Source organism: Acanthochromis polyacanthus, chromosome 20 (genome assembly GCF_021347895.1).
Source record: "Acanthochromis polyacanthus isolate Apoly-LR-REF ecotype Palm Island chromosome 20, KAUST_Apoly_ChrSc, whole genome shotgun sequence".
Classification (NCBI taxonomy): Eukaryota; Metazoa; Chordata; class Actinopteri; family Pomacentridae; genus Acanthochromis; species Acanthochromis polyacanthus.
Window position 1 is genome coordinate 21,728,691 of NC_067132.1, and position 13,638 is coordinate 21,742,328.

Below are 13,638 nucleotides of genomic sequence, written 5' to 3' on the forward strand. Positions count from 1 at the left end.
TAGCTCCCAGGTCATGTGATCTATTGGCTCAAATCCAACACAGGATAGTAGATCTAAGTCTGCTCTATGACACACACCTCTTTTACTCACTCGTTTTATTTTGAAAACCAGAGGTTTTCCGGCGCTTTTGTAAATTACGCTGAGTTTTCCAATTGTTTCTGTGCGTTTGCCATAAAGTCTGTACGAGTAGCGCACATAAGATCTTGGAGCGGCTGGCTTGACCACACGAAAACGAAAGACGGCTGACGTGATCGCAGTAAACCAAAGCACCGAAACTTCCGCTGTTTGCGGGTTTCGGGTGTATTTTTGGTCCCAGCATCGTCTCTATCGTTCCTCTGACAACTTTAAACTCCACTGACTCCAACAGTTTCACTGCAACCGCAGCTCGAGCGTTTCTACGGCGGTCAAACATGGACAAAAGTCTGTCGTCATTTATTTCCGCGAAGCAATAACAGGCATCCGCTGCTGTTTTTCAACAACGCTGAGCTTTCAGTATCGTTTCCAGGGAAGTACAGGGATGTGTTTCTAGCTTCCATCGGGACCGGGTCTGCTGCATAGAAACAGAAACCGGACACTTTTCCATAAACAAGCAGGCTTACGATGTCTGTGTTGTTTCATAGCAACCGGGGCTGGTTTGTGGATCCACGATCACTCATTGATCGGGGATATTCGCCATGCATCCGATGGAGAGAGACTCAAAAGTCTCACGTCAAGTGTCGTTTCAAAAGGCAGTGTTTTCAGATTTTAAAAAGCTATTATAATGTGTCTGCCAGTGCTGCTGTGGATGGAGGAAACAAGGAAATGTTGCAGAAAACAGAGAAACCACCAAAGGTAACCGCTGCACTATTGACAAAAATCTATAATACTTTATAGCAGTAGTGGAAGTTCACTGGCTTTAGTACTTAAAAACAGCTGGACTTTCCATTTTTGACTGGTGTTATACCTCAAAAAGACTCTCTGTGGACTGTTCCCTATATTATAACCCATCCAGTTGTTTTTACACGTTGAAATAGCTTTAGAGGACCAATTTAACTCATATAATACAGTTTTCCACTTGCCAAAGAGTGACTGCAGCCCCCACATTGTGACTGAAACTATATTAATGCATCAAAATAACTGATTTCATTCACGAGGGTCATATTTCACAAAATGTACCCCAAAGAAGATCTAATTTCTTTATTTATATGTAAAATTAATCTATAAATCATGTTAATTACACTATAGTTTACAAATAGTAGGAAGGAAATTTGACATGCCAAACAAATGCAGGCTAAACATCAGAAACAATATTGTTATATTGCATATATAATCATAAATTCCAGGCCTGGTTACACTGTAAACTACAAATATTTCTTTGGTCATAATTCACTTCTGTGAATGAAACTAAGTTGTTGATTTGTTTTTCACTGTTTGATGAAAGGTTGAAACATCAGCAGATGTGCACATTGCTCTGTTGTTTTGTAGACATAATAGACTCATATAAAGCTGTTAATTTGGTTCTATAATAATTTTGGTTGTGTTTGGTGGCAGAATTTTTTTCTCTTTTTTCCATCTGTTTGTCCAGTATTCAGAATCTTTGAATGTTTGACTTTCAGAAAAGGAAGCGAAAGCACAGCGAACTCAACCAGGGGGAAGTTGATTCACAGGCCTTCCATGAGAAGGTAGGAGGAATCTCACTCTTTAAAATAGCTGCATATTCAGCACCTTCCTTGAAAACAGATTTCTGCTGGCAGAGATTGTATTCAACCACTGAAATTAAAGCATTATGGAGAGAACAGCTCGATGTGGGGAAACTCAAACTTCCACAATGGTAGCATTGACAGAAAACAAACTTGTATTTATATACAGTGGGGCAAAAAAGCATTTAGTCAGCCACCAATTGTGCAAGTTCTCCCGCTTAAAATATGACAGGTCTGTAATTTTCATCATAGGGACACTTCAACTGTGAGAGACAGAATATGGAAACAAAAAAATCCAGGAAATCACACTGTAGGATTTTTAAAGAATTTATTTGTAAATCATGGTGGAAAATAAGTGTTTGGTCAATAACAAAAGTCCAACTCAGTACTTTGTAATATAACCTTTGTTGTCCATGACAGAGGTCAAACGTTTACGGTAGATCTTCACCAGGTTTGCACACACTGTAGCTGGTATTTTGGCTCATTCCTCCATGCAGATCTCTAGAGCAGTGATGTTTTGGGGCTGTCACCAGGCAACACAGACTTTCAACTCCCTCCACCGATTTTCTATGGGGTTGAGGTCTGGATGAGTTGCTCCCACAGTTGATTTATTCACACCAAGCTGCTTGCCTATTGTAGATTCACTCTTTCCAGCCTGGTGCAGGTCTACAATTTTGTTCCTGGTGTCCTTTGACAGCTCTTTGGTCTTGGTCATGGTGTAGTTTGGAGTCTGACTGTTTGAGGCTGTGGACAGGTGTCTGTTATACAGATAACGAGTTCAAACAGGTGGCATCAATACAGGTAACGAGTGGAGGACAGAAGAGCTTCTTAAAGAAGAAGTTACAGGTCTGTGAGAGCCAGAGATCTTGCTTGTTTGTAGGTGACAAAAAAAACATATTTTCCAACATAATATACAAATAAATTCTTTAAAAATCCTACAATGTGATTTCCTGGATTTTCCCCCATATTCTGTCTCTCACAGTTGAAGTGTACCTATGATGAAAATTACAGACCTCTGTCATCACTTTAAGTGGGAGAACTTGCACAATTGGTGGCTGACTAAATACTTTTTTGCCCCACTGTAATTATATGAGTAAAATTTGAAATACCACAATGCAGAAATACTCATGCATTCAAAATGATACTAAAAGGGGAACAAATGTATTTCTAGATCTCGGGAATGTCTACTGCATATGTGAAGATTTTATATAAAATACAAGTGTAAAAATGAAAAATCTGGGGTTGTACAGTTAAAATAAAGGGAGTTTATCATCCCTCTGCAGGTTTGATGCTGCATTAGCCACTGCTAGCTGTTACAAGCTCTGAGCCAACTGCTAGTCACATTGCATTGTGGGTAATAGCTGCCTGGATTTGACACAATTATTTTTCCCCTTAGAAAATACCAACTGCCTATTGTGGCTCTGATACTGTATTGCAAAAAGCGGAACCTTTCAAGAAAAGTGTGCAAGAATTGGCATTAAGATAAACTTACAGTACTATAGGTAGAAGTAGGGCTGAGGAGTTATTTCTAATAATGTCGAAATCATAGAAAAGGTGCAATATTCAAACTGCAGGACCTGCAAGTTCCTGATATATATTATATTATTATACTTCATTACACAGAGTTCTCCTGTGGTGTGCAGCTAAAATGATATCATTATTTTTACAAAAAAATAAACTTTCTGTGGAAAGAAATTTTGCAAAATTACATTTCTGCCAAAATAATTACTACTCACTTCAAAATATTTATCAAACTAATTGCAATTTTTAATTTATTTTTCAGATTATTGATTTTCAGATTGAGCTATGATTTGATTATAATAGATGATCAATGTGTAAGAATCACTTTAATGGCAAAGGTAGGGCTCATTTTATCTTGTTTATATACCACCTTTCAACTTTATCTGGTATCATAATTTATTTGCTAATTATACTTTGCTTTGTAAATCAAAGTCTGCAAATTAACTAGCAATATGTTTAGTGGAATATAAATGCAACATGCCCCTGTGGAATCTAGTAGAGTGTAGGAATAAAGTAGAATGATTTTTTTTTTAAGTACAAATACAGTCTCTACCGTCTCATCTTTTTAGTTTAAAGCACCGTCCAGACAAATGAATCTCTGTAATGTGTTGTGATGCAGGTCAGGTCTGTTATTCTGGAAGGAACCAGGTCCTTGGTGGATTCTGTCCGATCTCTCGGATATCTGAACGAAGAGACGGACGCAGTGAAAGAGCCTCTTCCTTCCCAGGAGTGCCGCCTCGCTGCTCTTTGTGAAATGGCTAAAGAGCTTCCTCTAGTGGACGACGAGGAGCAGGAGAGCTGCTCTCAGTCACTTGTTGCTGAGGACGGCTGCTCATCACACGCCGACTTGTTCTCTCGGCTCACAGAGAACAGGATGGACTGGGCTGCAGTGGTCACTCTGATGGGAGAGGAATACGTGATACCACCTCACACAGCTTTCCTGCTTTCGGACTTCATAAGAATACAGCCACTAGTCCACTGTGAGTGCAGTGCTGGAAAAATGCTGTATATTTTAAGCAAAGGGAGTTTAATGAACTGAAAACGTGTCAAAACTTTTCTGGCCCTCTGGATGAGATGGTAAACAAAATGACTCATGCTTGTGGTACCATTTTGAAAGCAGAATGCGTTAATATGACAACCACTCCCTACATTTAGAGTTGTAAATAGCTGTAGTATGACTCAGTTTCATTTCGTGTCAAGTAAGAGCATGCTTGTTGTTCCACAGTCCAACACTGACTTACCTAATGCATTTCTTGGTTCTCACCCAGATGGAAGGATGTTTGACCTGGTAGTAATGGATCCACCCTGGGAAAACAAGTCAGTGAAAAGAAGTCGCAGGTAATTTGGCATTCAGGAATTTTTCAAGCAGAGAAGATCAAATCCAATCAACTTTTAGTGCCATTTAGCTGTACATGCAACCGAAGTGCAGGCAAAATGAGAGGGTGTTTCATTCAGTATCCAAGAAAACTAAGAACATAATTTAAGACAAAACTTGCACGCTGAAGGCTGCAGAAATCGTAAGCTATTAGAATTTACACTGATGAGGACGTGAATGTGTCTGCCAGAATTTAAGGGCAAAGTAGTTTTTAGGAAATTCTACTCCAAATCACAGATGTCAGCCTCATGGTGGTGCTAGAGCAGAAGTCAGGGGATCACCAGAGTGAGTCATCTGTGATTTATTAATGTTTGTACAAACCAGTCCATACAGTAGATGCTAATATATTTCACCAAATTAGCAAAAACTGAGAGAAAAAAGTTCATTAAAATCATTCGAAGTGATCCCTTATCTGTCTAGTTTCATCTAGTAGTTGTAAAAGAAACTTACACTGAATAGCAAACGTTATTCATAAAAAGAAGTTGATAAAGTAGCTTTCATGGTTAAAAATGAAAACAAAGGGTATTACGATTGCATTTACATTGATTATATGAATCTCTCAATATAGGTACAGTTGTTTGCCCTCATCCCAGCTGAAACGTCTCCCCGTGCCTTTGCTGGCGTCTCCGAACTGTTTAGTGGTCACCTGGGTGACAAACCGGCCGAGCCACCTGCGTTTTGTCCGTGATGAGCTGTATCCACACTGGGGGGTGGAAGTTGTGGCCGAATGGTTCTGGGTCAAGGTAGTAGACTAATAAAACTCTCAAGCATGGAAATCTTCCCTAGTTGATCAGTCCAAATGCTTTAAAGGCTTGCTCTCTCCCTGTAGGTCACCACATCGGGGCAGTTTGTGTTTCCACTAGATTCGCCACACAAGAAGCCTTATGAAATGCTGGTGCTGGGCCGATATCGCCCTTCTGTCGATGCATCTACAAGGTTTGTCCTCTCTTAGTGGGAAAACCTTTAAATGGGATATATCTGAATTATATTCACACTGTCATTTTACCACTTTCAGCCCTTCAGAGACGTCAGAGGTTCCTGTGGAGGATCAGCGGTTGATTGTCAGCGTCCCATCAGCTCTGCACTCCCAGAAGCCCTCGCTGTCAGGTGAATCTTTGAGCACAGTGTTCTACTTTGCCCCACCAGAGGGCAATGCTGCAACATCACTGATGGTTATCTCCTACAGCTTGAGTGATATGAGCTGTAAATGCTATGACAGCCAGCTATCACAGGCGTCAACGCAGTGGTTCTGAGTCTGAGTCAGTTCTTTAGGATTACATGTATGAAATTGCAAACGTTGACAACAGTTTCTACATGCAAAGTTACGGCCACACAGTGCTTTTAAGTGAGTAGAGCTCAAACTAAAGTAATTAATTATGGGTTTATTATGTTATTTCAGTGAAACACAGCACATTTTTATGCATAACTTGCTTTTCCACTGCAGAAACTTTTTTTAATGATGCTGCAGACAGCCATATTGGAGCAGAGAGACCTGGTTATAAACAACATGCAGCGTCTCCATTTTTTATTCATCATAACTGCACTTGACAGGTTCGGCTTGTCAGAGTGAGAACTTTTGCTGCTCAGATGTCAAATTTGCCCCGCTGACTCTGATTGTGGTTTAGCAAGCCTCGACTCCCAACATGCACTCTGCTGCTTAGAATCAATGTAAGACCTTGACAATGAATATGCAGGGACTATGAATAAGAGAGGCTTGACGTCATTTTGCTCCCTCTCGGGGGAACACGATTTGTTGTGCGGTATGGAGAGCAAAACACGGCCAGTGTTTGCCGGCGCCCTTTCAGCAGCACAGAGAAGCCTGGATCTCATGGAAGTAACTGGACAATGTTAGAATATTTTTACTGGAATCATAACGATGCTATTGTGGAGTTGTGGTACCAAAGAAATTCAGCAGATTAGGATACAGATTGTGCTCAGGCTCCATGTATGATTCTTTGCTACTGGCAAAGCCTCTTAACAGTTTTAATCAGAACTGGTTCATTTATTCCTGTTACTTATGGAGTTTATTCGATAGTTTTTCCTGTCAGTACTGCACACATGATTGTATTTATTTAGGTGTTCTTGGCTATGCAATATGCAGATACTCAGCTGCACTAACAAAGACAAAATGATTGAAAATGTCTTCATCTGTGCTACGTTTTTGTTGTATTTTACACACAGCTGCGCTACTAAATCTCCACGGTGTTACTATGCCTGTTTTATTATTCTACAAGAGGTGAGAAAGCTCCGTTGGCAGTAGGTGTGTCTCAGATCTCTCTCATTCTAAACTGCAGCGTGTAGTGAAATATTAAAAGGGTTCTTGCAGAGATGCTAACAGAAGCAGAACAGCTTATTTATTTAACTATTTGAGGTGATAATTTCACACCTTGAGGCTTGAAAGATGAATTTTTCTTTTGTTCACTCCAGCAGTAGATTATGCAACTGCTAGAAATTCCAAATGTGTCCCGAGACCTTTGGTGTTATTAAAGTTTCTCTCTCTCGTCTCCAGCTCTCATCCCTGTTTTTTTTTTTTGTATCGAGCATGGTGTCAGGTCTGCTCGAGCCGGTGGGTAGTCTCATCAGTGTGAAGCCACAGCCCTCGAGTCCACAGCATTGAGAAACTCTGACCCATTTCTCTTCCCCTCTCAGATGGGGCTCATGTCACTGACATCGTTGGTTGCTATGGAGAGATTAGGGACACCGTTGCTCCATTACAGATACAAAACATCCTTGCCAGATGGTCAAACTGCGGAGAAAAAAAGTGTTTGCACTTCTCTGAAAGACAAGACGTGCGTTCTTTATTAATCAGGGCCCCCCCTGCAACTTTAGAACTTGTGAGAGTCTCTTCCCAGAGTGGGGCTATAGTTACTGTCATCTCAGTAAGAGGCACATTGCTCAGGTTTGTGTGGGCCACATTGTTGTTAGATGAAGAATGCATCTGACCAGTGCTACCGTTTTCATTTCTTTAAACCTCTACAAGACTGTGACAGTTTATGTCACGTGGTTCTGACTCTAAGCCGTTCTTAACATTGATCTGTGGTCAGATTTGGGACCTTGTGAGGAGGATGTAATTGGTGCAGAGGATCGATGCTACAATTGAAACTGTGCTCTTGTATGTTTTTCCCAGAAATAACTAGAGCGTCTGTGATTTTTTTTTTTTAAACACGAATTATTTTTTGCCCCTTGTGGGGTTGCGCAAAAAGCTGTAAACACATCCTTACTAATAATCACCACATGCTGTATATGCAGCAAACATGTTACCCAGTAACTGCCTACACATCTGGGAGATACTGAACTGCATTTATGTTTTATTTGGAGTCACATTTTAGTCAAATATTTTCTTCTCTTTTGCCCTGTTTCGAGGGAAATTAATGTCTCTTCAGATGCTAAAACTTCAAAGTTCACAGAATAGTCGCCAACTTTGTCCTTGCTGTCTGGTCCTGAGCAAGAAGTGTGCAGTGGAAATGATGAGTGTGATGGAAGTGAACCAAAACAAGAAAATTTCAGCCATAAGACCAAAGTAATGAGTTAATTTGGATGTGAAAATGGGTGATAATTCTCTGTGTATTTAATGTATGTGGCTCCTTGTATATTAAATGTAATTATTTCAACATTTATCGCTAAAATAAATAAATTAGTACAGCTTCAAAGAGTAATTATACCCAGATTGATAATATTGCTAATGTTCTCTGCTAGATAATGTGCATCACAATTATGCTCAATGCACTACTTTGCATATATCACAGAAGTCCTTGCAGGTTTTAGACTGAGATGTTTAATGCAAGGATGAGAAAATTTTCAACTGTAACTTGAGAGGAAGTATTAGTTTTGAAAAGAACAGACTAAACAGCTCTTGAATCCCTCTCTGGACTTTGATTAAACCCCTAAAAACTCATGTCTGTGCATCAAAATTACATTAGAAGATTTTTTTCATCCTTAAAATTGCTCAGATGTAACTGTACATTGTGCATTGTTGCTTCCTTTAATATCTGTAGATCTATGAAGTCTCTGCTTCTCTCTCCACCATCCGTTTCTCATTCGCTGCAGCTCGAGCACACCAGCTCACTGATGACTCTGCTCAAACTTAACAAATCTACTCCGCGCCACACAATGGGAAGCTGTACTATAAAGCAGGAGTACGTGTTTAAATTGGAAACCCATTCCGAAGAGATATAATGCTACAGAAAGTTCCATTATGCAGGTTGACAGGATTGGTTCTTTAGGTTTATGTCATATATAATGCCACATTTTGAATCTATGTTTTTGGGACTGTCATCAGTTGACTGCAGTTTCAAGGAGGCAGTCCTCAACCTTGGTTTTGACTTCTTACTTTATATTAAAATAAAACCCAAACAGCATATGAAATGCCTCCTAGATCGAAAACTTAATTTTCACCAAACTTGGTCTTTAACCACCTTTTAAAGCTAACATCAATCATCATTGATCATCATCAACAAACAAACCTCCACTGTCTGTCCGCATATTAAATTACAAATGATACATGTAAGCAGTTTTTTTAGGCAAATAAAGCTGTGTGGCATCAGTGCATTAGTGTAATCTGGTAATCAGGGTGATACCACGTCCATTAATAGATGTGAAAATGAAAATTAATGTGGTTCCAAAACCAAACCCTGAGGGACTCCACATGTGCACTGAGAGTTAAAGTTGTTTATTGTTCTGGCTGAAAACTTTCAGTTGCAACGATTTGCTTGAACTAAAATTTAAATAATCGTCAATGATGATAACAATTAACTACAGATATTTTACACAATCTAGTGAGCAGTGTTTCAAGGAAGCATATAACAGAGGTAAATGAAATTGGCTCCTGCGCTGTAATAGAACCAATGAAGTGTAATTAGTTTGCTTTAGTTGGTTAATCCTGGAGACAATATGAGGAGCCTGCAAGGCAGAGTGTCTAAGAATGAATGTGTGACTTGTCCAGAGAGTAGTTAAGTAACACCTTCTTTCACCTCTGGATTTTCTTGGCACAAGTTTGATACACCATCCCATTTCAAAGTTAAGACAATTAGACCTTTTATTCTCCATTTAACTTTGAGAGCTGAGTCACCAGTTGGGGCTGAATTAGCCGGAGAGCTGCATGTTTGGCCTTTCCACACTATGACTCTGTCTCTCTGACGTGCATAGGAGGAAAAAACGGGAGGCAGGACAGCACATTGTGCAGGTTGGATCGGTTTAGGGATCAGGCTTTTGAGCTCATTAACTCCCTGAGTGTTGGCTGAGGCAAGTGTCAGGGTGGTTTGAGGCATGCACAAGAGCAGACCGAGTAGCACTGGGGCAGAGGAAGTGAAACGGATCTGTCAGGTGTGCCGCTCCTGAAATATCATTACTTACAGAGCCAAGGTCACTGCCAGTCTCCACACAGAAAAATCTCTGCTGTGGTGTGAAGGAGTTGGGCAGCTGCCAGTGCTGTCCTCTGCCTATTGCAGGTAACAAGCAAAGAGCTCATCTACAAGACATGGACACAGTGCTGTAATCTTACAGCCTCACTTTCATGGTATGAAAATGCCTTCTTTATTTTTATCTAGTCCCACATAATGACACATAGCTGAGTGACATGTAAGTGCTAATTAGGAATAAAACATAATTAAGTGAAAAAAAACTTCAGAATGTCTAATTAAATCTGTCTGAATTTGTTTAAGGCTACAAAGTTTAGGGCTTCTCAATTCATTTGTAGTGAATTAATTGGCAGTGTGTTAAGGACCACTAAAGCATCAGCTTAAGTGTTGACATTGGTCCCAGGGCTACAGTGAACAGAATGTGCTTCATCACAGCGTTTGCTGTTCAGTCCTCAGAAGGACTGAATGTCTGAGAGTTTTGAAGACAAACCAGTAAACATTGAAGTTTCTGCTTTTTTATGCACATGCTTTGTCAGTCTTATGAAAAGACATACCTACATCTGTCATCCTGACTATCAGCCACTTTGCGTATCCTTATATAAAGTCCTTCAGCTGTCAGATCAGGCTGCCAACAGTGTGTTGCATCGACGGAACTGGTGGGGAACATAATGTCGTGGATGCTTTTAGACCACAAAGCCCATCTCACAACTTAAACAATGTCCCCACAGACCACAGCCTCCACCGTGACAGGTCAACGGATGCAGTGGTCACAGACTAGCATGCCACAGGACACCTGGCAGACAGCCAGGGGAGGGTAAAGGGGGCTTCTTTATCAAAGGAAATGAAAGGCTGTTTACAAGACAGAAGGGAAACACGCTTAGTGAATGTTCTTGAAGCTAAACTCATTTCTTCATTGTTTGGCACTTGTTTCATATCGCAGGTCAAAAGCATAATAAAAACCCTCCAAGATGCAAGCAGTTGTTGCACCCTGCCACACCACAAAAACTGTGCAGGATTGGCTCAGAAAACACCACAAACAGCCCTAACCTCCAAACTAACCCTGATCCTAGTACAACTGAGCATCTCTGACATGCAGTGCAACAAAGCAGATTCATGGAGTCTCAAACCTACAACACACCAAAACATCCTCTACCAAAATTTTGATCTAAAACACTATGAGGACCTCCAGAGGTCCCATGTCTGTACAGGTGGCTTAAATGTTGTTGCTGATGTTATTGGTGCATGTACCCATTGCAGTGCAGATGTATAGAAGTCCACTTTTCATTTACTTCCTGCTGCTGTTTGTCACAATTACCCCTTTGTTCTGGAGAATGTGGTCAGTCAGCAAATATAGCACATTTTTAATCTTTTTAATATGAGCGTGTTGTTTCACTGTTTTTAGTATATCATTGAGCTACTAGACTACAAGCTGTCACTCTCATCTGGTGTCTATTGCACGGAGTTGAACGTTTGAACACAGCTAACATTACAGCTGGATGTGACAGCACACATCTGGGATGTAACTTGGAACTGTAGTGATATCCTCCATCACAGGTGTGGTTGAAGGATGACAGGTTCAGCCACCAAATAGATTTTTTTTGGGTCTGAAGATGAATAAAATGCTGCTGTGTTTAGTTTTCACATTCTAATCATGTCATCCCTCTTCCTCACTGCTTTCTTCTCACAGAGGTGTTGAAGCCGTATGTTGGAGCTGAAGCAAAGTGCTTGGAGCTGTTTGCCCGAAGTCTTCAACCCGGATGGACCAGCTGGGGCAACGAAGTGCTCAAATTTCAACACACAAGCTATTTTACTTTGACACCTGCAGATGATGGAGCGGATGCTTCCAAAGACAAGACCACAGAGACAGATGTCCAGCAGACCTGAGAAGATCTAAAAATCATTGTCCCTCCATAGTGAACCAATCACTGACCTTCAGCATCTGCCACATCAGTATTTTACTTAGTTTTTAGTAAAGATTCAATGCCAAAATATTTCTCCACCAGTTTCTTTTGATCTGCACTCTTCATGCATGTGGGACCTTTGATTTCTTTTTCTGGTCTGGGCTCGTATTTAAGGTAGTCAAACACAAGTCTGATGATGCAGTGGCGGTGAGATGCGGTGAGATGAAAGTGCATTTCTTTGCAGCTGTTTTGAACCCAGCTTCCCACAGTGCAATCAGATAAACAACTCTCAAGGGTTTTTTTTATATTTGCCTTTTGAGTAATCTTTGGCACAATGTACGTGTTAAGGATGATCAAAGTATTTCTATTTTTACTCATTTTACGCTCTTTTGAGCTGAATATCAAAATGTTCTCCAACTCTAATGAAAAAAACACTTTGAATCCGCATTGGTTTGCTTGTTCTTTAAGAAGTTTCGCTTAAAGGTTGTGCACTTGAACAACACACTTGATGTAACCTCCCCTCTGCCTTTGTACTGTCAAGGATGCCCAGCTCTACCCTTGAATAATATGTCCCTGAATTTTCCTTGTTTCCTCTGAAAGATGAACTCTTCCTGTGTCACGCTTGTAAGCTGCCTCTTCCTGTTGGGCAGGGCGTCTCTAATGAGTCTGCTGGTGTTGTGTGGATGAGCAGCGCTGCCTCCGAGGCAGATGAGGATGAGTTACAGCCACTGCAGCGGCGTACACATCACAGCTAATGAAGCCAGAGTGGGACTCCAGAAGGATCACTTACAAGTTACCTTGTCATGCTCTCTGTCTCCCTTTAAAGGATGATTTCGGTGTTTTTGAATGGGGGAAATATATTTTGTTGTAAATGATAAATATGGAAATAAATGTTTGGAATTGATCATTCCAAAGAGCAAGAACATGATAACCGACAACAATGAAATGACTCCTTTGCAATAACATTGGGTATTTGCACACACTTGTTTTTGCTGTTAAACATACTTGTGCATTTTCTTCATCAACATCTGAATGCTCGTATGTTCCCATGGTAACATGACGAGTAGAGTTTGACTACTGCAACTGCACAGCTTTGTTCAGTGGGATTAGAAACGCATGGCTCAACAGGTTTTCCAATCCAACGTATTTCCTCGGCTGAGAATCTCTGAATCTTATAGAGAAAATGGTCAGGAAAGGATTTGAAGGGTGCTACTTCCTCAAGCCGATTTACATCCACAACACTCACCAGAATCTCCACTGGAGCAGATTACCATTGTGATCTAGCCAGCTAAAAGAGAGCCACCTTAATGACCTTAAAAATTCTGGATTTTGCCTCAATATAGATCTCTAACACATTACTCTTACTTTGTAGTACAGCTCTCACATCTCTGGTTTCAAACAGCATATTCTTTAGGAGAAAGTGAGATGAAATGAGAGATCTAAAACAGACACAACTGGACTCAGTCACTTTTGGATAAATATCACTTCATTGTAGGATTTCTTCTTCTGTTTGTGTGTCTGTAGCTATCCCAGTCAAAATGGTCAATACACAATATCCTCTGCAAGGTTCAATGTACAAGCAGGAGTGTTTTCATCCATTTGTAGCCACAGCTTCAGCATATTCCTGTTCCCCAAGCGTAGTCTTTGAAAGCTTTCTGAAGTGCGGTCCATCATTTTGTTTCCACAATTTGGAAATGCTCAGATCCGAATGTTGCAGCCTCTAAATCTAACCGTGGCCCAAACCAACCCTTAATACACGAGATGCCACGAAGCTGCTGGTTCCTCAAAGCAACTTTAATAATCCA

General features: G+C 40.5%; 1 protein-coding gene across 2 annotated transcripts; it reads left to right on the plus strand.

Annotated features, from left to right (window-relative positions):
• Positions 1 to 199: 199 nt before the first annotated feature.
• Positions 200 to 12,798, plus strand: LOC110952620 (methyltransferase 4, N6-adenosine). Of its 2 annotated transcripts, none has more exons than XM_051940634.1 (8): positions 200 to 831; positions 1,596 to 1,661; positions 3,820 to 4,180; positions 4,469 to 4,538; positions 5,144 to 5,318; positions 5,405 to 5,511; positions 5,591 to 5,682; positions 11,620 to 12,798. In XM_051940634.1, exons 1-8 carry the CDS (start codon positions 601 to 603, stop codon positions 11,814 to 11,816), a joined length of 1,299 nt encoding a protein of 432 aa, XP_051796594.1. In that variant the 5' UTR covers positions 200 to 600; the 3' UTR covers positions 11,817 to 12,798. The 2 variants fall into 2 exon arrangements, with proteins under 2 accessions (XP_051796594.1, XP_051796595.1); XM_051940635.1 differs by having other exon boundaries at positions 719 to 831; positions 1,565 to 1,661.
• Positions 12,799 to 13,638: the final 840 nt, after the last annotated feature.